This window comes from Rhopalosiphum padi, chromosome 1 (genome assembly GCF_020882245.1).
Source record: "Rhopalosiphum padi isolate XX-2018 chromosome 1, ASM2088224v1, whole genome shotgun sequence".
NCBI lineage: Eukaryota > Metazoa > Arthropoda > Insecta > Hemiptera > Aphididae > Rhopalosiphum > Rhopalosiphum padi.
In genome coordinates this window covers 15,021,467-15,047,885 of record NC_083597.1, presented here as the reverse complement: position 1 = coordinate 15,047,885, position 26,419 = coordinate 15,021,467, and the positions used below count along the sequence as shown (strand labels likewise).

Below are 26,419 nucleotides of genomic sequence, written 5' to 3'. Positions count from 1 at the left end.
AAATGACATTACAAATTCTTATCTACACTTCGTAGTAACGTAGATACATTCATAAATATTGTACCTTTACTACCTACATCGTACAAATGTACAATTCTAAAATTGTATTTTAGTTTTAATTTATTAATGTTATAAGTAACATCTGGACACAATAGAAATAGCATCAAAAAATGTAATCTATTATTAGTATTTTTATTTTTTCTAATTATTATAATTAATTCTAACGTCAATATATGTTACAATTGTTACAAACTTACACATTTGATCTATAAGGATTGGACATTATGTTATTATCAGTCAATAATTACAGTAATAATTTTTAATTCAACACTTTAGTAAAATTACCAAAATATGCACATTACTGATTATATTATAGTGATTACCTAATGATTATTCATATCGAAATAATCACACCAGCACGTGTCTTACAAGTATGTAACATAGCAAATTTATGTTCAGCAGTTGTCGTTTAGCTTAGCTAGTTTAAATATAAGAGTGAATTTACCTATCACTAAACTTAAGAGTAACAATATTTTCTACGTTGGAAATAATTTGTTCGAAATTTTAATTTTGAAGCGAATAATCTGTATTTTAAAATTGTAATATTTAGACATTGATAACTTTCTTCAAAATTAAAGTAGCGATAAGAAACTTACAATTAATCACATAAAATGTTATTACCTTTGTCCTTTAAGTTTAATAATAGATTAATTGAAAAATCATACCTATATCGGCTACATCAAAATGATTTATAAAGCTAAATAATAAAATGAACATTTTAAAGTTATAATATTTTACATAGGCACATAGCTATAGCCTATAAGCATTGATTTTAAAATATAATAAAGTATATTTTAAAATCAATGCTATAATTTATAACCCACTTTATCAAATGATAACATCAATAAAAGCATATGACATTTTCCCAGTAAACTTGGCAGTATAATCTACGTTTATATTAAGGATAACTTTAGTGTATGTATGTATATACTACGTAGTCACTAGTCCTTATTCGTATAATAATGGTATAATAATATAATATAATATTGTATAAGATAGATTTTACGTTGACAATACGTTTATACGTACCTATTCGTACATTTTTCGTGATAAAATTACGTTTATTCTACGTTGATCGTTCATTGATTATTGGTTGGTCGAACTTACATCGAATATCGAAATATAGGTAATGATTTGACAGGTATCACGTGTAATATTCGTGAAATATCTGTCTTGACACCACAATTAAACTATTCTTAAACTAAATATGTATTATGTACGTATAAATGTTTACTGGGTTCTAGAAAATATTCTTACCTTTAAATTTGATGATAGGTAAATTTAATATAACATTATAGCTAACCTCACAAGCTCACAAAATGTGTTCTGTTGAACGCAAATTTGCTATTATGTACGTTAGTAAGACAGACAACACATGCGGGTATAACGTCCTCTTAACGTACATTTTTTATGTTACGTACTAGCACTTGTGCGACTGAGATAATACGTCCTCCAAAATAAATGTAAAACGTAAATGCTCGCTTAGTGTTTACAAATTTACAATATTATAATAATATTATACTATAGTATTTATAATCAGTGATAATGTTTATATAATATTATATAATAGGTACAGACCATATGGGTACTGTAGCATAATTGCTACTGGCTATTTTATTATACCTATATAATATGTAATATTATTTTTCAATTTATACATAATTTCCCACATTCCACTTAATTAAAGGACGGTCGCCAATAGCCAATACACTCTGTGCATGCTATTGCTGTATACGTATTTAGTTGTCCACCTACTTTTGGAATCGAACACGCGTCACTATTAGAGTATTACTATTTACTAGTATTAGCACAACCTCCCAACGAAATAGTTGAGATTCAAATCAACTGTAAATTTAATGCGTTGTATACACCTACATTATAATAAACTATTATTACACAATAATATAATATATTACGCACACGCATACACAATAGTATACACATGAGGCCTTTATTTAGGTGTGTGTTTAGGAAAAAGTCGAAAAACGCACTATATAATCGAGATAATAAATGCTATTGTAAATAAAATATACATTGGGTATCTAATATCACGTGTAAATGTGTGCACTAACAGCAGTCGTAATAGATTATATTATAATTTATAAATAAAAAATAAGTAAATGATATTACTACGGCGCATTTCGTGTTAAACGAAATAATAAATTACACGCCCGTGGCCCGTTAAATTGGATTGGATTTGTCGAAAACACGAAAAAATTGTCAAAAAACCGCACCGTGCGTGCGCAAAACGAATTACGACAAATTGAACGTCATGATACATAAAAATAATTAAAACGCGCGTTGGCGGGGGTGCCGACGTCGCGTGGGAGTGCGCCAGGGCGGCGCGACACCAACTGCAGTGGACGGCGGATCGGACGGCATGCGTACATTATAATATATGTATTGTGTACACGATCACACGACCGGCCACCGGTACGACACGGCGACACGCTTTTTCGGTTTTTTACTTAGCGCCCGTCAATCGTCGTCACGTCCGCCTCTACTCGTGGTGCGGGTGACGGCGGCGGCGGTGCAACAACTGTGTGCGACGGCCGTCGGGCAACGAAAACGCACGCGCATCAATTGAGTATCGCACCGGCCGCCAATCGTATATTATAATTTATAATATGTTTTACTATTATAGTTATTAGTCCATTACTATTAGAGAATACTATTGTACACGCGTGCGCGCACGCCGTCCCGCGACACGTAATAATTATTCACATTTCACGGGCGGAGCGTTGTTGTTTTTTTTTATTCCATATCACACTCAACACTCCTCGCGCCACGCTTGACGCGCTACACGGCCGCATTCGAGTAGTGTTGTACGTCTGTTTGTTTGTGATCAGCAGCAGCGGAATAATAATATCCGAACGCGAAGTAACGACCAAACGACCGAGTTTAATGTTTCACGCGCGTATGACTGTTCGAGAATATATTGTATATAAATAATTCGCAAGCACCATCGTGTAATTTTATAATATATATATATATATATATACATACACACACAGCCCGGTTATCGTCTGTATATATATAAGTGTGCGTGTATATGTGTGTGTACATAAAATAATAATATCGTATTATTTATAAACGCGCGCGCGTCAACTGACGACGACGTCGCCGACGCCTGCATTGCGTGAGCGCTCCAACTGAGTTGGAACGACGTCGACCGCCGCCACCGCCGCCGCCGCCGTCGATATCACCGCAACCACACATGACCAAGCTGCGGCAGCCGCCGCCGCCACCAGTGCATTGTCGTCCGCACTCCGCCACCAGTATTTCGCCGTCCGCCGTACTGCAGACAGTGCAGTTGTAAAATGCCATTGCGCCTGTTCGGTCGGCGTCGTCACGGATCCTATCGGAATATCAACAGCACCGGCACGTCGTAGTGCCAGCTAGCGGTAAAATGGCGGCGCCGTCGTCGACGACCACAAGCACGACCAACGCCACCAACAACAATGCCACCGTCGCGGACAACGCGCCTTTGACGGCCGCCGCAGCGGCTGCGGCTACTAACGTGTGGCCAAACACCCGAGACAGTTACGAACTTCGCGAAGTCATTGGTAATCTTATATTCTTATCACATTCAGCTGTTGGTGGTGTCCGATTGCTCTCGTCCGTCCCGTAATCCCCAAATCCTAGCCGGTGCGTTTCCGGTGTGTCGTCCTACTCGTCCCATACCCGTTTCGTGTTCGCCCGATCGCCTCCCCAGTGCCCTCGAGGACCCGGTGCGCACTGCCCGTGTACAACACCTGGTCTGCTCCCCACTCGCCGACGCCGGTAGTCGTCATTATTTTGCATTTCAAAAGTTATTTTTTTTAGGTTATATCGTCACAATTTCTAAAACATATACAAATAATTGTTATTATTGTTTTGCGTTTTATTACCTCGGCAAACGGGTTCGATAGCACCGAACTCGATGATTTCTACAGATGTCTCGATAGTGTGTCTGCCGACTGCTCACTCTGTCCCGTCAACCCGAACCCGCGTCGTTACTTTGTCCTCCCCTCCTTCGTGATTTACCTCCACACGACCACATCGCTCTGCCATCGCACTTTTTTTGGCTTATTCAATTATCGACACTATAATTATCGAGTGGTATATCATATTATTATGATAATATCATTTCCGAATATTGATTACCGTTGACCACAATGTCCGGTGAGATATCAGATTTTTGTACCTGTTCAACGTGTCTTCAGTCTTGTTGAATTGCCAAAACGATAGAAGTAGAAAATCCGAAAACCGTTTTTTGATTTTTGCACATAGGTATAATACTCTTGTGTTGAATATTGTTTCTTATCTCGAGTATAAAACAAATAGGCACCGTGTACACTATCAAATCCCCGAATCCTCTCGTCAAACATTTCGCAATTTTTATTGTCTCATAGATAGATCGTGTTATATAATGCATTTGAAATACTAAGAATGAAATTTCGAATTGTGTAGGTAGATCAATAAACTTATTATATTTGCATTGAAGTCAAACATTATTTTCACCAGAATAATAATTATTATCAATATTGAATATAAATATAAATAAAAGTTTAAAACTAAAATCTATTTTTGTATTAATTCTAATTAAAAATGTACAAAGCAATATTATAAATCTATAATATATATCTACCATGAACTTATATTGTACAATATAATATGTTCTTATTAATCTTATTATCTCTAGGAGTATATATTAAAGTATTATTTACCATAATAATTCACTTTCATAAAATGAAAAAAAAAAATTAAGAAATAATTTATGTAATACACTATAGTATAGTAGGTACTTTAGAAATATTCTTATTTTTAAAATAAAAACTAATAAATTACTGAATTTACTAAACTTTAAGTCTTAGAATACAATATCCTTTTATATTAAACAAATTCAAGTAAACATATAAGATAATGAATTCAATTTTTAGTACTGTAAAAGTAAATAATGAATCATTTATACCATCATATTAATTTAATATTTTAGTATATTTGTTTGTTGTACATAAAATATCATTAGGTACCTTATACCTATATAACAATGCTACTTTTTGAGGCCAGAACAGATTAGCCATTATCTATGCAAATCATCATTTGAATTAGTATTCCCTGTATATTTGATTGGTCAATTTAAATCTAAATGTATTTCTTTCATTTCTATAAGATGTATACAACTACCAGTGCTGGTTAAATTTTAATAATATTCAATAAATATTGTAAAATCAGTGCATGATATTGATATATAACTAAATAGGTAAATAAATCAAACATATTTTGTTAAAAAATATAACCAGTTACAGTAAAAAAAAATAGTATTTTTATAATTGTATCATAGTATTTTATTCAATTCACAATAATTTATCAAATTAATGATTAAATAAGTCTTAAGTTGATTAGCATTTTAATCAAATTTTATGTAAATTATGAATAATATCTAATGACTAATTGTAATAAATTACATTTTTGTAATATTTATGCATAATAAATTGGGTTTTAATTAATGGATTTAACTCAAATTTTAGTTATATTGAAATAATTTTCATTTCAAATTAACTGAAAAGGAAAGTAAAATATTATTGAAATATTTTATAATTACAATATATTATTTTGCAAAATATATTTTATATATTTTTTGGAAATAGCTTTTAAATATTGGTGATACTTTTTAAAAATAACTTTTTCAAAATTTGTATAGAAAAATTGTTAGTTCTAATATTTAATACATACGTTGAAATAAATATAGTTTTATAGTTTGTATTAGTAATGTAACACACAAACTTATTAGATAATTATACAGTATTAATTTTTGTTATAAATATGCACAATTTAATATATTATAATACAAAGTTTATTATAATTTATAACCATGCCTCGTTTTCAACTTCCTAAAAATAATATACATTTCTTATATCAATTTTTTTAATATTATACAATTTCGTAATTTTAGTGTAGGTTAATATTTACGTATTTTCTGTCATGAAAATAATTAGTTAAATTAAAAATGAATTATACCTATTGTTATGTTTTGAGTATTTATAAATTATATTAATAAATAATTGCTTACATTTTAGGCGTTGGCGCTACAGCTACTGTTCATTGTGCTTTTTGTAAGCCTCGTCAAGAAAAATGTGCCATAAAGAAAATAAATTTAGAAAAATGGAACACCAGCATGGATGAATTAACAGTAATGATTTATTTTTATTTTATAATTAACAATTATTTTAATTTTTTTTATTCTATATAGAAAGAAATACAAGCCATGTCATGGTGCCAGCATGAAAATGTTGTAACATATCATACTAGTTTTGTAGTTGGTGATGAATTATGGTTAGTATTACGTTTGCTAGAAGGGGGGTCATTACTCGACATACTAAAACATAAAATGCGCACAAGTGATTGTCGTCATGGTGTTCTTGATGAAGCTACTATTGCAACTGTTTTAAGAGAAGTTTTGAAGGGCTTGGAATATTTCCATTCCAATAGTCAAATTCATAGGTACACTTTCATATTTGGCTATATATACACTATTCAAAAATAATTTAATAATAACTGTTTATTGCTATATTTATAGAGATATAAAGGCTGGCAACATTCTTTTGGGTGAAGATGGAACAGTTCAAATAGCTGATTTTGGAGTAAGTGCATGGTTAACAACTGGTTATGATACTAATCGTCAGAAGGTTCGACACACATTTGTTGGCACACCTTGCTGGATGGCTCCGGAAGTCATGGAACAGGTACACACGGTAAAAGCAAAACATTTAACTAAAATTAATGCAATCGGTAAACACCGACCGCTAAGCTCGAAACCCTAAACTGTCCGACAAAAAATACATTAGGACCACGGATATGACTTCAAAGCAGACATTTGGTCATTGGGAATTACAGCCATTGAGTTAGCGACTGGAACAGCTCCATATCACAAGTATCCACCAATGAAGGTTCTCATGTTGACACTTCAGAATGATCCACCAACATTAGATACTGGCGCTGATCAAAAAGATCAATACAAAGCTTATGGTAAAACTTTCAGAAAACTAATAACTGATTGTTTGCAGAAGGATCCTACTAAAAGGTAATTAACTTTTTTCTTTTTCCAACTTTACTCACTAGTTTAGTACTAATCAATGTGTTTTTATATAGGCCTACAGCTACTGAACTTCTCAAACATCCAATTTTTAAGAAAGCCAAAGATAAAAAATATCTCCAATCAACTTTAATTGCTATTGGTCCTAGTTTAGAAACCAGAGTTCAAAAGGTAAATTTTATATTATAAGATTAATCCTTTAATATATTTTTTGTCTTTAGGTTTTAAATAAAAACATTAATTTTTAAGTTCTAAATATAATATATTATATAATATAATCTATATGTAATAGGCATCAAAAAGACAACCGGGCACATCTGGCAGATTACATAGGACAATAACTGGAGAGTGGACTTGGTCATCTGAAGAAGAATGTGATGGACAGTCATCGGATGATGAGGTAAACATTTTGTTTTGTATTTATTATTATTATTAGATTAGTAATTTTATAGTGTAAATAATTTTACTAACTTTTCAACTGTTTTGTTCTATTATTTTAGTGTCAAGAAAAACCATTAAATAAATTAATTGAGGTCCCTCAATCATCTGATAGTGAACATGAAAGTGGTGATGAACACTTAAATCTTGTCCTACGTATGAGGTTTGTTTTGATTTTATTTTTTATAAATCTAAATTATTATTTGTAACAATATTTTTATTACAATTATTTGTAAATAAATATTTAATGATATATAATTATAGTTAGTTGAATTTAACTATTTAAGTGTCAAATTTGAATTATAACATATATAAAGTATAGGGCTACTCCTTTCTTTGAGTAATTTATGTCAAGTACTTATTGTAAAATTAGTCTACAGACTGTTAATTAGTGATAAATAAAAATAATAAAAAAATTAAATTAAATGAATTTGATTTAATATTTTAAATTTAATTTTGGACACTGGCTATATTAATCACCAAAAAAAATATTATCAAGTAATAAAAATGTTTATAGAAATATTGTGCCAAAATCTATATTTAATATTTAAATAAACAATTCTGTAAAATTCAACAGCTATATTAAATTTATAAGTATAAACTTAGATATTATTAATAGTTTTATGTTTTTTAGAAACTCCAATCGTGAACTAAATGATATTCGATTTGAGTTCTTATTGGGAAATGATACCCCTGATGGTATTTCTACTGAACTTGTGGGAGCTGGATTGGTAGATAGCAGGGATGCTGATGTGATAGCTATGAATTTGCGTGTGCTAATTGGTAATCAAACTCGCGATAGACCAGTTACTTTTGCTCTAGTAAGTATACATTTTATAGTTTGAGGCATGGAATTGTATTACAATTATTTATCACTTAGGTATCTGGCTGCAACAGTGATGAAATACCGGATGAGAAAATGCTAGTTGGTTATGCCCAGCTGTCTTATGCAGATTAAAAGCTTAGTTACTGAATGAGTTTTACATCTGTTGTGCCACTAAAAAATTTAACTCTGTATGTCTTAATAAAATTTTGTATGCATATATATATTAAAATAATATAATTTATTTTTGTACATAGAATCTTAGTTCAGATTTTGAATAAAAATATATATGCTTTAGCAACAACATACTCGTGTTTAGTAAATCGTGTTCAGTGTACCACATTTTCATAGTTGTTACTTAATTCCAAATAAATTGTTTCATTATTACGTCAGTTTATTATTATTATTACTTACATCATCTTTTTTTAAAAAAAAGTTTCTGTTTCAATGTTTGTTTCTGATGTTAGCATAATATAACAGTATCAAACATTTCTTAAATTATTAAAACCGAAGTCAGTAAAATAGCACTACAAATCATAATAAACTGTTTTTAATGAAATATTTTTGAATTTTTTTTTAAATTTAAATTAATAATACTTTTTTGTTATTTTTAAAATAAATACAATTTTGTTAAGTACAACAGTCTTTATAAATTTCAAAAATTGTTAAGTTATATATTTTTTTTTTCATACGGTATGAAAATTGAAAAACATTTATTTTATACCCTGTGGATGATCACCTATTAACTAGGTTAAGTTCATTGTCTAATTTTGGTTTGTATTTCAATAATTTGGCATATTCTTGCAGCAGTGTTTCCCAATACCATGTTATATCTTTCATTCTCAAATGGGTTCTGATAAATCTATAACCTCGTTCTGAAATTTCTTTGGCTAGATCATCATGTTCATTGAAAAACAGTAAAATATTTCTGCAATATAAGGATAGAATAAATTCTTGTAAAAGGTAATTATATATTAATAGAATAAATTACTTAATATCTTTTTCGGATGCATTTGGGTTTATTGGTACATAATGATACCAAGGTTTCATAAACTGATAGAAAAATTCCTTCCAATCTTCCCCAACATGAAAAACCAGACTTTTACATAAAAAAAGATGTTTAAAACGAAAACTAGCTGCCACACCTCGAAAATTAAACAAGTATTTGTATTGACAATGATTTTCTAATGATACTTCATCTGCCGGTGGAGCAAATAGTGTATCCTACAAATATTAAATGTTATTAAGATATTATAATTCATAATAAAATCATTATCATAAAGATATATTAAATAGATACTGTACCTTATCAGATTTCCAAGCTTGATTTTTTGTATATGCTGCATCAACTATTTCTGGTTCATTTCTCGATAAAAGTATGAGCGAATCACGTTGTTCACTGGTTCTAGAACCTCGAAAAAATCCTTTAGAACTTTTGTTTTTCCATGGCCACTGTTCAGATTCTTTCAGAATAGATTTTCTCAGAGAATCCCATCGGCCAAGTCCTGATGGATGTAATTTGATAGCTGGTCCTCCACTCCAAAAGGACCATGCAGGATACATTATATCAGCATAATCATCTGTCTAGGACACAAATTAATCAATTTATTAAAATATTTAATTGAGTAGTTATAAAACCTATAACGCATCAATTAAATAATAAAAAAATAAATACTCTCACCTTGCTAAAAGAAAAAACAGGTTTAGGGTCTCCGTAATGTTTTATTATTTGAGGCCAATCTCGTGTATTTAAAATGAACTCTACATCTGGAGTATTTAATTGAATTTTACTTAAAAAATGTTCAATGCCTTCGCAACGGGCTGGAAACATGCACTTTGTTTCTCTGTATAAGTCATGATTAAAGATCATATAACGAGTTCCTCTAAAAATAAAAATAATGATTGAGTATAAAAATTACAAATATAATTGACACTTGTACATTTTTATATTTACTTGTCTGCTGCTGCAGTTATCATTTCATGAGTAATACCATCTTTAAATGGCTCAAGATCTTTCAAGATGTTTGGAAAAAAACATGTTCCATTCTTCGTTTCACAGGGAGTGTATTCTTTTTTAGCTTTGTTAATTTTGCTAATAATTTGGTTGGATACTAAATAAATGTACAAGAACAGCAATTTCATAATAAATTAATGGCTATTTAAAAGAAACCACATTTTATTTATAAAGCAATAGAAATAAAACTATTGAAGATAAATTAATACTTACATTTGTCATACATTGATTTGGAATGGCCATGATCAAGTTGGCATACAATAACATTGAATAAATAAAATAAAACAATGTACACAGTGTACATAATTTAAATAATATATTCATTTAAACAAAAACGAGAAATTATATAAAATATTTAATTTTTTATTTACGACATATCCTTTTATGGATAATTTTTAAAGTCCTATTTTTAAAAAGTATTGTATTACTAAGGTCATTAAAATATTTTAGATGCGTTAAATTATAAAAACTATTATAAATTATACAGTAAATTTGTACTAGATGATAAATTACTAAAAGAAATAATTTAACTAGAATTTTATCTAATAAACAAAATGTAAATTTTAAACTTAAATTAAAAATAAAAACTTTCAAAAACCATTACACGGTACAAAACAAAAAATTCCAAAATAAAATAAATATTGTTATCATTATCCATTTGTTAGTTATCAGTTAAAAATAATATTTAAGGTTATGTTTACAGTTTGTCTAGTTGAACTACTCGTCCGTCGACTCACTGACTGTAATCCTACTTTGTGCTCTGTAGTCCAACCACGGTTGTAAATATATCTATAACCGAGAGTCCAACTTACTCCGAATTACTCCGACAGTCGTGTAATAGTAGATATTCTGAAATCTACTATCATGACAAATTAATTCAGTGTCATGCGTACTACAGTTAAGTCATACTCGTATTTTACTACTGTTTAGTGTTTAGTGTTTAATGTTTATATTTTTGCTATACACAAGTACACAATAACACAAGTCGATGAGCATTGAGAAACAATTTTTATTTACTCAATTTTGTTTTGACAAAATCAGTTTGTACTCATTTTTTATTTTTTAATGAAATAAGTTTTCGAATTAAGTTTTAATAGGTTTTATTCAGTATGGGTGTACCAAAGTTTTTCCGTTACATGAGTGAACGCTATCCTTGCCTCAGTGAACTTGTTAAAGATTATCAGGTATTAATGTCCTAAAATGAATGAACTACAAACTATAAATTACTTCTATTGACTGTTTAATGTGTTGCAGATTCCAGAGTTTGATAATCTTTACTTGGATATGAATGGTATTATTCATAATTGTTCACATCCAAATGACGATGACCCTCATTTTCGTATATCTGAAGAGACTATCGTTAAAAATATTTTCCACTATTTAGAGGTTTAATAATAATAATTATTTTAATTATAATATCTGTACTAACTTTTATTAACGTTTTTTTTGTTTTGTGTTTAGGTATTATTTCAAATGATTCAACCACAAAAATTATTCTTTATGGCTATTGATGGTGTTGCTCCTCGAGCAAAAATGAATCAACAACGTGGCCGACGTTTCCGATCAGCCCATACAGCTGCTGAACAAATGAAACAAGCGATTTCCAGAGGTGAAACGTTACCTTCAGAAGAACGCTTTGATTCTAATTGTATTACACCAGGTACCCCATTTATGGTACGCTTGCAAAATGAGCTTGAATATTTTGTCGCCGATAAAATGTCCAACGACCCATTATGGACTAAGGTTCAGGTGATATTATCTGGACACCAGGTTCCTGGTGAAGGAGAACATAAAATTATGGATTACATTAGATATATAAAGTCTCGTCCAGGGTATGACCCTCATACAAGACACTGTCTCTATGGTTTGGATGCAGATTTAATAATGTTGGGACTATGTACACATGAACCATATTTTTCATTGCTTAGGGAAGAGGTAATTTTTTTAATTGAAAAATAAAGTTATAAAGTACCAACTGATTATTTATATTATGCAGTAATAATATATACCATATTTATTGTATTGTATTGTACAATAGGTCAAATTTGGACGTAAAGCAAAAAAAGAAACATCTGTAGATGAAACACAATTTTTTCTTCTACATTTATCATTAATGAGAGAATATCTTGGATTAGAATTTCAAGAACTGAAAGAGACGTTACCTTTTGAATATGATTTGGAGTCTATTATTGATGATTGGGTAAATTTTGTATATTATTTATAATATTTACATGATTGTAGTAGATATAACCATAGCCGCAAATAAGAGGGAGCTTAGGGGGTATTAACCAATTTTAAAAGTAGCACCCTTCAAATACTTTTTTTATAATATTACAATCAGTAGCTATTCAACACTATGCCCGGAATATGTAGAGCTTAAGCACCCTCAGTTTTTATATTGAAATTGCACCTATGGATATAACCCCTTTTGTTCTCCATCAAAATAATCCTAACAATATATATATATATAAGTATATAAGTATTAATAATGAATTATTGTTCTATAAAAAGAATAACATACTTACAATTAAATAAACTATTAAGTGGACATAGTACCCACTTAAGTTTTAAAAATATCATAACTTACTTAAAAATAATAATATCAATAAAAGGCTATGTGGTGTCCTAGATAATAATCTTATCTTTAAATTTTATAATAGGTCAATAAACTCTAATATCTAAACTAACAGCAAAATATTGAAATTGGTGAACAAAAATTTGCTATGTCATATATGTATAAGACAGACAACATATGCGGGCACTACGTCTTCTTAAATATAACGCCAATAATTTTTATGAATGCAAGTTCCCACAAAATTTAGATTTCATATTTTTAACAATATTAAAAAGTACTTAAATATTTTTTCTTACTAAACTGACAGATGTTTTGGAGTATTTAAAAAAAGGACGCTATATATCTTCATCTCATAAAATACATAACTTAACAAATCGTACATTTTGAAGAATCTGTTCAACTCCTTTATGCTTAATATTACAGTGAATTTATTATAATATTAAGCATAATGGAGTTAAATGGATTCATTAGAATATATAATTTACTATAATATCTGTTTGTAAGATAGAGAAAATGCATGCAGGTACATTTGTAACTTAAATGGATATTAGTTTATTTGGTGGTTATATTTAATAGACCAATTCACCAATCATAGTTACCTCATATTTATACTTTAATTTAAACTGGTTTTTGGAATTAAATACACTTTAAGGACAAAGTTGAAAGACTATTTTCATATTATATTGTTAATTTTATAAGATGCTCCAAACTCATTATTTTTAAATCATTACTAACCATGTATTATAGTAAATCGTTAAACTGATCTTTTTTGTACATTTTAATGTAAATAAATTGAAATTTAAACAAGTAGTTTCTGAGTTACACTTTATGTTCTAATTATATATTCATGTTATTAAGTTTTTAAAGTTATTGATAGTTAATTAAATTTTAATAATGAATGTGATAACTACCAGAGAATAACAAATTTTAGTTAACATTTTACACCTATTTTATATTTGAAGTAAAACCGTGGTTAAGAATTATTATCATTGGAACATAAAGTTTAACAATTTAGAATTTATTCTTTAAATTTCAGTTTAGACCTATTATAATAAAATAAAAAACAATAAACTAAATAAATCCTTCAGGATTTAATTCAAACTGAAAGTGTCATCACTGAGTGGCTTCTTTCCCCAAATTATGCACTTCATGCTCTATTATTTTTTTTTGCTTTTTCTATCTTATAGCACATATACTTATTATTTCCATGTCATGATATAGATTGTATATTTTCTTGTAAAAAAAAAAAAATTCAATTTTATACATTGAGAAATGTATAAAAAAAAGTTATTATTAAGGGAAGGTAGTTCTGAACTTGAAAACCATTACCTTATAAACTAAAAATATATTTGCATTTATCTTAATTACTGTTTTTTTAGGTATTGATGGGTTTTCTAGTTGGTAATGATTTTATTCCACATCTACCTGATCTTCATATTTCAAAAGGAGCATTGCCAATATTATACAGAGTTTATATGGATGTTCTACCTAAAGTAGAAGGTAATTTTGTATGTTCAAATATTATTTTATCAACATTAGAGTTGACAAATGTATTATCCATTCAAGAGATTATACCAGTAGTTTTAAATCATTGTACCACAAACATCCTTGAAGTGTGCTGCATTGTTTTAAGGGTTTAAAACCACTGGGTTATACTATTTATTTTTTCATTTAATATGTCACCAAATAACCTTTTAAGGATATTTTTAAATATGCACTAAAAATTAAAAAAAAATCGTTGGACATTTTAATATTATTTTTAATTATTATAAATATACAAATTAAATTTCTTAAAAATTGGTTTTTGAATGTAAATATATATATAATATAGATAAATATTTTCTAAAAATTTGTTGTTAATAAAATTTATATCTACGATTGTATTGAACTATTAGATGTTTTCAAACATTTCAAATAGGAAAGCTCAACTAATATTGGCTAGAATAGACTTATAAGCTGAATATAAACTTTCCATGCTAATGAATGTAATAAAACCATAATTTCAGTAAACCAAATCGGATAATTACATCATTTTTGATCTTTTAAAATTGCTTTTGTTGAGTATTTATAGATCACATTAAATGTACAACATTTTTATGAGTTACGATAGATAGCTACTACAACTGCATGAATAGTATTACTATGCTCAAAACCATTTCTTGTGATTAATTGTTCAATATTTTAATTATTATATTTTGAACAATTATACTATTCATAAATTGTTAAAAATCATTAAATATGCATCAATATAGCAAAAAAATTTAAAATATGCAAAAATAAGTAAAATGAATTTTTTTATTTAAATTCTCTGTACTATTAAATGTATTTTTAAATCACTGCTATGTTTTACTACATGTATGATGGATATGCAAATGCTATAAGTCTCTAACTAGTCATTTGGTATTTATTTTAATTTTAAGTGAATTATTGTCCCCAGTTATTTTAAATACATTTTTAATTTAACATAGTCAAATTATTTCCTAAAAATGTTATTATATATTGTACGAACCATTTCATTTTATACTTGAGTATTTAAATTATAAATGGGAATCTCCAGTACATCAATATTAAGTGAAGAGATCTCTTATTCACTAATATGAAATCTCAACTAAAGATGTTACTATCTGTTAGATATTCAAATAAACTGATATCAAGTTTGGTTACTAAAAACACTAAAAACAAATTAATAATTGTATTGTAAAATTAATATTTTAACTGAACCGCTTTGAAATACCTCATATTTTGGTTCAAATTTATATTTGAATGTAAAATTATTCTATTAATTATTTATTTTAATAGTTTGATATTAAATTTACCTAATTAAAAGGTACCTAAAAAATCTCTAATGATTCATTAGTAACCTAACTGTTTTGACTTAAAATTAAAATAATTTTTTTTTTACTATGATTTGATATGAGGTACTCTATATAAACATTTTTATTTTTATTTTTGTTTAATAATAGTTGAACTTTTGTAACAATTTAATTGAACCACTGTTATATTAATAATATACATGTTATTTTTATATTTCCAAGAGTTATTATATTCATATTATTGTAAGTATAATTGAACATTTTCAGGCTATTTGAACGAAAAAGGTACATTAAACCTAAAGCGATTTCAAAAATTTATGGAAACTTTGGCTAATTTTGATTATGATCAATTCAGAGATACTTATGCTGATATAAAATTTTTAGAAGGCAAACGTTCTGCAAATACTACAACTTCTAATAAAGTTAGTTTATTTTATGCTAAAAAATTTAAGTTATATGTGTTAAAAACATTATTTTTAGATTAATAACGATCCTGCTTACAAAGATGAATTAGCTGCATTAATAAAAGACACAGATAGAATTGTAAGAATTTTTATCTTTTTTTTTTTTATTAATTGTAAGTAGTATAATCAAAAATTTTAATATAATTTAATGTTAGCTTTTGAGTGATGATGATGAAGAAGATGAGTTTGAAGAAACTGAAGATGAATCCATTATGGCTGAATTTACTTTGCATAAAGAAAATTATTATAAAAACAAACTTGATTACAATGTTGTTACAGAGTAAGATTATTTGATTTTTTTCTTTAAATCTAATTAAAAGTTAATTTTATTTATTTATTTAAGTGATGTAATGCGTTCACAAGCTGAAGGATATATTAGGGCATTGCAATGGAATCTAAATTATTATTATAATGGTTGTTGCTCATGGTCTTGGTATTATCCACATCATTATGCCCCATACATATCTGACATTAAGGCTTTTGAAAATCTTAAAATAGAATTTGACTTGGGTCAACCATTTTTGCCATATGAACAGCTGTTAGCAGTATTGCCATCACTTAGTAAAGAATTGTTACCTAAACCTTTTCAAGATTTAATGACTGAAGAAGCTAGTCCTATAAGATTATATTATCCTGAAAAATTTGAAACCGATCTTAATGGCAAACAACATGAATGGGAAGCAATTGTACTAATCCCTTTTATTGACGAAGTAAACATAAATTATTTTAGTATATAATGTATAACAATTATGTTTTACATGAATAATTTATTAAAAATTAATTATTCGTTATCTAGGAAATTTTAATCAAATCTATAAAAATGGTTGAACATAAATTAACAGCAGATGAGAAAAGTAGAAATACTCATGGTCCCATGCATCTTTTTATGTACTCAAAGAAAAATCTTGGTATGTGTATGATATTGTATATATATATGTATATTGATGAAATCTAATTTAATATATTCTTATGTAATATCTATTTAGGTACGGGTTCGATTTCAAAATATTTTCCATCAATTGAAGAGAGTCATGCTGAAAAAATAGCTATAAACCGTGAAGATATATTTGTTAACATAGGTGATCTAGTTAAAGGCTTATATCCAGGTTTACAAATGGATGTTTATCATGTTGGATTTCCATCACTTCATCTTATTCCAATTACAGTAAATTAAAATCAATATTTAATTTAAATAAAATTGTTGCTAATATAGTTTTATAATATAATATTAGGCACAATTACAAAGGCGTAATGTAAAAGTATTTCAATCGCCTAGTTTGGGTGAAAATATGATAATAAAAATTGATAATAAAGATGAAAATGATAATGAAAGTATACAACATATTGCTAAGGAATTGCTTGGAAATACTCTTTATGTTAATTGGCCTCATCTTGAAGAAATTAAGTAAGTTATATTTTATTAATTTTAAACCATATAAATAACTAATAAGTTTTAAACATTATTAGGGTTACCGCTGTTTCAAATACAACAGTAAAATTATCATTTAATGAGGATGAACAATTGATAGTACGAGAAATGAATGAATCAGATATACAAGAGTTTAATCTACTGGCCCAAGGCATTGCTAAGATGTTAGTAATTATATTAATTTGATTAATTCAACTATAGTGGATGTTATTAACTGTTCAATTTTTGAACTGAATCAAACCCCTATTAGTTTAATTTTATAAATAAATATTATATTTGAATATTTTAAATTGTATTCTGAAATTTATTTGAACTTAATTATTAATTTTTTTTTAACTAGCCTTGGGTTTATAAAAATTAATAAAGTTCTGTTTGACTTCTGTTTAATCTAAAAATTCAGAGTTCATGTCATTATTAGAGTTAACCAATAAAATAAAATTAAAATTGTTTATATTATAATTAAATCAGGTTTATTACAACACGTGGCATTGATATTGGTAAGACTCATGTATTATTGCGTGGTCAAACTTTAAAAGGAACCAAATATGTGCCAAGGCAAGATGGAAGTGGAGTTGATCTTATAAAAGTTGTATGTATTTTGTTATTACAAAATTTTTCCTGAATATTATATGTTTTAAATTTTTAAATAGTGGAATGATATCTCATCAACAATTGCCTATCAAACATCCATACCTGGCTTGGAAGTAATCGATCCTAGTTTGAAGGAAAGTTATTTCACTCTGGAAAAATACTTTCCTCTGGGTAGTAAAGTGTTTGTGCTGGATGCTCCGTTTTATGGTTGTCAAGCAGATGTTCTCGGAGGTTTTATTTCTTCACGGGTTAAGATTAATATAATACTTGAACCAGAACCCTACATTCATGATTTGAAAGAACGTCTAGAATCTGTTTCTACTGAACTTTTTTATGGTAAATTAAAAAGTGATTTTATTCTGAGACATTTAAAAAATATTTTTTTCCTCTAGCTAATACTGCAGCATCTAAACTTTCAATTAATTCACATTTACTTGCTAAAATTACTGGAACAATATTCTTATCAGTTGAAACATATGAAGACAGGAATGAAAAAAAAATAAATATTGGAATGAACCTTAAATCAAATAAACGAAATGAAGAAGTATTAATTATAATTAATATGTTTATAAATGTTTTATTTATTTAAATATTTATTTTATAGGTTGTTGGATTTACAAAAAAATTTGAGAATGTTTGGATGTATTCACAAAAAACAATAGATTTGTTAAGTGAGTATATTCGAAGATTCCCAGAGTTAATAAATGTTTTATTAAATACAGAAAGTGCCAAGGATACTTTTAAGTCTGAAGATATGTTTCCAGATCCAAGTACAAGGTTTGTTATTATTTTTAAAGGAGTCTGATGATTAACCTTATTTAATATGATGAAAATGGTACAGTTATAATTTTTAATTGTTAAACAGAAAACAAAAATTAGATGAACTAAAAAAATGGCTTGGTGAAATCCGTTCATTAACTAAAGATAAACAAACTTGTGGATCAATGGAACCATCTAAAATAGCTGCTGTGGTAAAATATATGGACGAATTTATGACAGAAAATTTAAAACACAAAAAAAACTGTGACATTAAGTGTGAAATCACAAAATCTTTTTAAAGTAAATTAATTGTAATTGGACATTGAAGAAATGTATTATCATTAAATTTATTTTATAGCCAATAACTAAACTAGACAAATTAAAAGCTGACGAAGGAGCAGACACACGCGTATTAGACCGTGTAGTATGTATTCGATCTTCATATCAAGTCCCTCTTGGTTTCAAAGGCACTGTAGTTGGTGAGTATTTTTAGTTTTAACTTATAAATAATGATACGCTGTAATAAACTGTATTTTATATAGGTATTTCTAAATCAAATATTGATACTGAGATTGTATATAGTGTTATATTTGATAAGGAATTTCCAAATGCTGTATCATTTGGAGGTTCTACTAATCGTGGCTATAAATTGTGTAGAATGTCGTTCATAAACTTATCACACGCTATACGTAATGGGTTATACAAACCTTTAGTTGTAAAAAAAACTGTTAATCAGACTCATAATTCAGAGAAACAGGTTTGTTTTTTTTTACATTTACATTTTTACTTTAAAAATGTATTAGTTATTTAGACTGTCTTACTATGTGCCTTTTAACAAAATAAAATTATTAAAAAATTAATTAATTTATAATATTAATTTTGTTTATTATTTTAAGAACACTCAACTGAGTATATGGGAACACTTGCAGGTTAGTTATATTCTTATATTTTTGGTAATATATTACATTCAAAAGAATATTCACGACATACCTACATATATTATCTGTATTTTACAAATGTACAACATTTATAATCATTATTGGCTTATTTTCACTTAATTGTAAGAATATTATATATGTTTTTATAATATTTTAAGTTTTAAGAAAGTATAAATGTAAAATATGGCAATTTAAAAATACTGATAATATTCTTACCTTTAAGTTTGATATTGGTTAATTCATTCTAATATTAAAATTAACTAATATTTCTACTGAACACAAATTCTCTATTTTGTAAATTTGTTGGAGACGCTGCTTAATGTTATATTATATTTTTTACCGTTTCAGTATACAGTGGCATCCAAAACATTTTTTTTTTTTTTAATGACCTAATTTTAACCGAGCTCTTAACCTTTAAGTTAAATTGAACTTTAATAATTTTTTTTATTCCATTTTTAATCTGATTTTGTCAATATTTGAAATTGTACCTATGTGAATAAAATTAATTATTAATATGTTGAATAAATTCAATCATTGATACTTGTGCAATATGCTACTTACCGCTACTTTATTGGTGTAGTATGTGCCTATCAAAAATTTTTATTAGAGTTAAGATAAAATATATTGGTAACATATTTTAATATTTATGTTTATTATTGACATCTTATTCCCAAACCATTAGTATCAGGAATTTTAATCTGTTATTAAACAAAGTAATAATTTTTATTTATCACTGCTTACTGTTATTTTAACAGTATACTTGCTTGCTATTATTACTAGTAATGGGTTTGGGTGCTGCTGTTAGTATAAACTATAAATGTATTGTTTTACATTTTTATATTAATATTCTTTTTCTTTAAACTTTTCAATTATATTATTATTCATACATAATGTATTTAATCTGTATTTATGTATAATTCGTAAACTGCACTCAATTTCCCAATACAACTAATATTTTATAGGAGATGAGTAACCTATTTAGTAGTTGACATGTTTACATATGTTATTTATTGCCTTATTGGATATAACAATAAAATATAAAAAAAACTACTGAACGATATTTGCAATGTAAAATGTTACTGTTTTTTTTTTTTTTAATATTTGTATGCATACATTTATTAATAATTACATTTTTAAAAATAGTCAAATAGTAATGGTTCTGAAATCAAACTTAAATCTCGGGAAGAAAAAATCACATTGGCTCCAAAAGAATCATGGCGACGTCAACAAGTAAAGTTTAATATACATTACACTTTTTTTTTACAAAAATTATTTAGAAATTAATCAATTCTAGAAAAATAAATGAAATAATGATGATTACTTTAATTATTACTTATACTTTTTAAATATGATTTATAAATTTAAATAAAAATCTATGGTATTTTTAGAAATAACTAAATTAAATTCTATTATGTAAAACCTTAGAATTTTTATTCATTATATTTGACTAAATATTTGCATTCATTTAAATTATTTAAAATAGCACAATCATATTATTTATGAATTTATTTAATTATTAGATTAGTAAAGGAGAATATGAACGTTTTCTGAGCAAGGTGTTTTATTTCATATTATTTTTTATTAAAACAAATTAATAAATTTGAAATTTGAAATTATTCAAGTACTTATAATTCATTATAAAATAAAAATTACAAAGAAATAAATCTTTGTTCAATTGTAGTATACAAATTTGCTATTATGTTAACTATAAATAAACTTAAGTTGATATCTAGTGTAAAGATTTATTATGTAACACTTTTGATAGAGAAAACTCACGCAGAAACAACATACTTAATTTAATAAATTATTCAGTTATTTAAGTAATTAATTTATTTAATGTACAAGCTTTTTTTATTTTTTTTAGAAAAAAGAATCTCAAGGTTTAAACAAGATTAACAAAATTCTCCAAGCACCTACTGTAAGATTTTTTTTTGTATATTTAATTTATTTTTATTGTAGAATAAAAAATATTTTAATTAGTTTGATGTAAAATTAAAATTTATTTGCCACATTTAATTATTGTTTTTATTAAATTTAGGAGACAGTTAATGATGGACAGCATATTAATAATAATTCCATCAAAATACAATTGAATGCTGAAGCATGTGTTAGTATTTAATTTTAAAACCCTTTAATAATAATTTTAATATTATTTTCTATGCTTAATTAGGAATTTAAAACAATTGCATTAAAGAAAATGTTAAAAATCCAATCAGAAGATAGTTTTGTTCCATCTTCAAATGAAGTAATGATATATTTAATATTCTTTATTTTTTTTTGCTAAATTAGTCATTTTTTTTCTAGAATGAACCAGAATATTATTCTAATAAATCAGTAAATTATATACCAGAAACATCTTTTCGTGATTTAAAAACAGTAGAACCTCAATGCTCTAATTACAATACTAATGAACAAATTAATGAAAATGTAATTCCAAAACTCAACAACCCGGTGGAAGGCATTGTTCAAGTAACTAACATGTGTTTTAATTCTATAATTTTATTGTAATATAACAATTTAAATATAAAACATATTTTAATTAAATAAATTTTCTAGGAAAAGCCAATGGTTATGGCATTGGAAAAGTATTATGTACAGAAAGGTTATAGTCTTCCTAAGTATAGTTTTATAAATTCAGTAGACGATAATGGTTTTAAAATGTATAACGCAGAAGTAATTTTACCAAGTGGTGTTACAATACGAGGAGAAGCAAAACATTCATATATTGAGGTTTGTGTTTTTTGTGTTATTTATAATTATTAAAAAAAAAATTATAAAAATATTTACTATTATGTATAATAATTTATCTAGGCATCTGAAGAAGTTGCTTCTCGTGCATTGGTTATTGTTCAACAAATGGATGCTAACAAAAATAATGAACACCATACACAGAAAAAGCCACCCAAGTCAGATCGAAGAGCTATGTCTCAACAAGCATCATCAAATGTGTTTATGAATTGGATTACATCTTTCAATTCTCAACCTTCTTATCAGCCACAACAACTTCATCAGCAGCAGCAGCAGCAACAACAACAGCAGCAGCAACAACAACTACAGCAGCAGCAGCAACAACAGCAGCAGCAACAGCAACAACAGCAGCAGCAACAGCATCAGCAACCCCAACAGCCATATCCACAAGTGCCCCAATATTTTGAGTATTCCTCACAACACTACCGACCACCATTTCAGCAGTTTCCACCTGGTTTTCCAGTTCCTGCTCAACAGTCATTTCAAGTACCTTTTCCACAACAAGTCTATAGACAACAAATTGGTTACCCACTTCAACAGCAACAGTATGTTTCCTAGTTTTAATGATTTATATTTTTTAAATCTAACCACATTTCTTAAAGGTTTTTGAACTATCAACAAGAATTGCAGTATTCTAAAGCAGTACCAGTTTTCACAAGTTTAGTAAATCCATCACAATTACCACAACCACCTGTCCATTGGCAACCCACAAACAGAAATTGTAAATTAATTTTAAATGTTATTTTAATATATATATATTGTTAATGATCTTATTTATTTTCAGTAATAAATAATGAATATCCAATGAATACTATCCCCAACGTCTACCATCAACCTCAACAAAATATGAATTATCAACAATATATGCCAACAACAACGAATGATATGCCAATGGTAATAATCAAAAAAATATAGCCACTTTAGTACATTCAATGTAAATATAAAATAATTTTTAAGAATGAACAGTACATGTCAAGTAACAGAGTAATGATTCCAAGTCCTTCGAGTGCATTTTCACCAGCAGCTAATGACCAGTCCACATCCAATCGTAAAGTAAAAGTAGCTGCAAATTTTAACTTTTCACAACCATAATTGCTCGTTCTTTACTTATTATACTAATCTTTATTTTCATATTCATTCATAAATTGGAAAATAATTTGAAATTGCAGTTTGTTTGTAGGTATAACATACATTAATTGGGTATTTTAAAATATTTATAAAATTTTAATTTTAAAAATTGACCCAGTCTATTCCTACCCTGAAATATTAGGTTGATACTTAGTGTTTTAATTTATGTATCTGTATTGATTATTTAATTTAAGATTGTATAATTGGGTTAAACATTATTTTAAACTTGATGTTTAATTTTAATTTATTCTTTTTTGTATTTTAAAAAAATTGTAAAACAGTGTTTTTATTTGTAAATATTAAAAATATAAAGTGTGAAATAAATCTCACATGAAATTAATTTAAAAAATATTTATTTTTACAACGTCGATATAAGATTTAAACTAACTAGCATTATTATTGCAAGCCTTAATTTTCAGTTAAATACTAAAATAAACAACCAATTTATGTTTCACACACACAAGAAAAAATCTACTCATATGTGTCAATTTATCTATTTAATTTCTAAATTTCAAATTCCTGTACGATTTAAGAATCTGGTTGTTTGTAGTTGCATTATACTGTTTCCTATTGTTTCAATATATAGAATTTAAAATTTAGTATAGTAAAAATGTAAAAGGTAGGAATTAACAAACAAAATTATTTTAATTTTATTAAAAGTTATTATTTTTCATTAGTTAAGTTGTGTACATGAGTACACATAAGACAAGTAAGGATGAAGTTATTGAAATGTATGATTTATTATTATCATGTATACTCATATACTATTACTTGTTACAGAATAGTAAAATATAAGGTTTAATTTTGTAAGTTTAGTCAGAATGAAGATTTAAAACTTAAGTTGAACTATCCAAATTTGACCAGACATTTGTAGAACCACACGTATTTAACCTGTTTTGTGAGATTTATTCTAGATTTAAAATTCAATTTTTTGGTTAATAGGTAGTAAATTATAGACTGGTTAAAATTTCAGTAGATTATTAAATAGTACTATTTATTATAAATACTAGTATTTATAATCAATAATACAACCAAATTAAATCAACTATATTTTAAATTTTATACCAGTGATATTAAGGCCATACATTTTGTGTTCCATGGCGGGTCATTTTTATGCTTTTAAAGTATAATGATAATTGATAATTTATATATAATAAACACACAAATTAATAAAATAATAAATATATTATATTATAAATATTAAAAAAAATGAATAAACTATTTTTTTATTTCAAAATAATTATTACTATAATAGACAATAGTAATTTTCTATTATGACTGATATAATAATAATTAATAAATCTTATAATAATATTACTACTAAAAGTATAATATAATCGATTATTGATTTATGATTACTATCTTCGACTGCATATATTAAAATATATGATTTTAGTAGGCAGTACCTATGAAAAAAATATTTTTGGTTCATTCCAGTGGTTTATAATAAGGTATTTTGTAAGTAATATTGTAAAATTGTTAGCGATTTTAAAATTTTCCTTTAACTGACGAAATTATCAGAAAACAAAACACTTTTTTAATTTTGTCCTCTCGGTGTGGCCATTCATAAAACCATTTATTAGTTATGAATGTTATGATTGTGTTAGAAAAAGACGCGTTTACTCCTTTGCTCTATCTAGTCTATCTAGTGGACCCATATAACCCATAGCCTTAATTTGATAATATAGTCTAAAAGTTATAATAATTGTGGCATCTGTGCAGAGATTTTGTTAATATAATAAGTATAGCCATATGTACCCATCTATATCAGTGGCGTAGCTAGAGGGGCTGCCCCCCCCCCCCCCAAAAAAAAAAAAATATCAAGACAATTTTAAAATTATTTAAATTTTTAATGGTTTATGAAAACCGCTACAAAAATCTTAAATTGTACTTTACAAAAATTAATCAGCCCTCCCCGAAAATAAATCCTGGCTATGCCACCGGGCTACTGATCTATATATTTATAACAATATGTGATGTTCTATATTATACAGCTATAGCCCGTTTATAGGTGTTTACGTAGGTATGTATTCTGCAGTCGGTGGAACTGTTATCGTACTAGCGTCGTGTAGGCGTAATTAACGAGTTGTTTCCAATAAATTATTAGTCTTTATATTGGCATTCGAATACCGATTATTGAGTAGATGCGTATTACGTATTCGTTCATAAATGAGCAAGTGTATTGGAGGTCGTCGTATCCTAATTGGTTACCGAGTTATTACGAAGGGTATATCATAGGGTATATTCGAATTGTTTCTCAGATTATTTTTTTCTATTTTTTTTCAAATCAAGTCAATCGACAACAGCGGTCAGTGAAACAATAAAAGAGGTCAATTTTGGATCTCTGGATCTCAGTCATACAGCACATTAGTGTACTGCGTAATACATTGTCACATCGCAACGAAATATATTTCTTACCTAATAGTAGCTGGTAGGTACAATGTTTAATAATTTTGATATTTAAATTTTGGATGAAGTGATCAAGTGAAAACTTTGGTGCGGACCACAATCCACATCTACTTATTTATTTGTACTGATATACGGACTACCGGAATATGTTT

The 26,419-nt window shown here is 27.4% G+C and overlaps 3 protein-coding genes across 4 annotated transcripts; 2 read left to right on the top strand and 1 right to left on the bottom strand.

The window, feature by feature from the left end:
* Positions 1–2,663: 2,663 nt before the first annotated feature.
* Positions 2,664–8,705, top strand: LOC132917718 (STE20/SPS1-related proline-alanine-rich protein kinase). Of its 2 annotated transcripts, none has more exons than XM_060978598.1 (10): positions 2,664–3,626; positions 6,123–6,235; positions 6,296–6,546; positions 6,623–6,788; positions 6,891–7,126; positions 7,195–7,309; positions 7,431–7,538; positions 7,639–7,739; positions 8,211–8,397; positions 8,457–8,705. In XM_060978598.1, exons 1-10 carry the CDS (start codon positions 3,470–3,472, stop codon positions 8,532–8,534), a joined length of 1,512 nt encoding a protein of 503 aa, XP_060834581.1. In that variant the 5' UTR covers positions 2,664–3,469; the 3' UTR covers positions 8,535–8,705. The 2 variants fall into 2 exon arrangements, with proteins under 2 accessions (XP_060834581.1, XP_060834580.1); XM_060978597.1 differs by having other exon boundaries at positions 2,674–3,626; positions 6,623–6,797.
* Positions 8,706–8,933: 228 nt separating this feature from the next.
* Positions 8,934–11,029, bottom strand: LOC132917719 (O-glucosyltransferase rumi homolog). Its single transcript, XM_060978599.1, has 6 exons — positions 10,627–11,029; positions 10,354–10,510; positions 10,081–10,282; positions 9,705–9,983; positions 9,391–9,623; positions 8,934–9,327 (listed from the first exon to the last, which is right to left on the bottom strand). Exons 1-6 carry the CDS (start codon positions 10,715–10,717, stop codon positions 9,135–9,137), a joined length of 1,155 nt encoding a protein of 384 aa, XP_060834582.1. The 5' UTR covers positions 10,718–11,029; the 3' UTR covers positions 8,934–9,134.
* Positions 11,030–11,241: 212 nt separating this feature from the next.
* Positions 11,242–24,198, top strand: LOC132917717 (5'-3' exoribonuclease 1). The gene is given in 32 exon segments (XM_060978596.1): positions 11,242–11,597; positions 11,668–11,799; positions 11,875–12,348; positions 12,452–12,613; positions 14,368–14,488; positions 16,069–16,223; positions 16,282–16,344; positions 16,421–16,545; positions 16,609–16,975; positions 17,062–17,173; positions 17,252–17,430; positions 17,498–17,670; positions 17,733–17,858; positions 18,163–18,283; positions 18,345–18,621; positions 18,678–18,829; positions 18,890–19,062; positions 19,151–19,298; positions 19,300–19,344; positions 19,403–19,523; positions 19,587–19,801; positions 19,941–19,973; positions 21,126–21,212; positions 21,847–21,900; positions 22,021–22,089; positions 22,153–22,227; positions 22,287–22,451; positions 22,539–22,712; positions 22,794–23,275; positions 23,333–23,451; positions 23,515–23,624; positions 23,688–24,198. Coding segments are annotated over 32 exon segments (5,019 nt in total). The 5' UTR covers positions 11,242–11,522; the 3' UTR covers positions 23,823–24,198.
* Positions 24,199–26,419: the final 2,221 nt, after the last annotated feature.

What these genes read in the sequence shown, in the direction of transcription:
- LOC132917718 (XM_060978597.1), top strand. Translation starts at nt 3,470, where the DNA reads ATGGCGGCGCCGTCGTCGACGACCACAAGCACGACCAACGCCACCAAC. An exon ending in CAGAAGGATCCTACTAAAAG is followed by an intron (nt 7,127 to 7,194) that starts GTAATTAACTTT and finishes GTTTTTATATAG; the next exon opens with GCCTACAGCTACTGAACTTC. An exon ending in AATCTTGTCCTACGTATGAG is followed by an intron (nt 7,740 to 8,210) that starts GTTTGTTTTGAT and finishes TATGTTTTTTAG; the next exon opens with AAACTCCAATCGTGAACTAA.
- LOC132917719 (XM_060978599.1), bottom strand. Translation starts at nt 10,717, where the DNA reads ATGTACACTGTGTACATTGTTTTATTTTATTTATTCAATGTTATTGTA. An exon ending in CTGTTTTTTCTTTTAGCAAG is followed by an intron (nt 9,984 to 10,080) that starts GTGAGAGTATTT and finishes TTTGTGTCCTAG; the next exon opens with ACAGATGATTATGCTGATAT. An exon ending in AAGCTTGGAAATCTGATAAG is followed by an intron (nt 9,624 to 9,704) that starts GTACAGTATCTA and finishes TAATATTTGTAG; the next exon opens with GATACACTATTTGCTCCACC.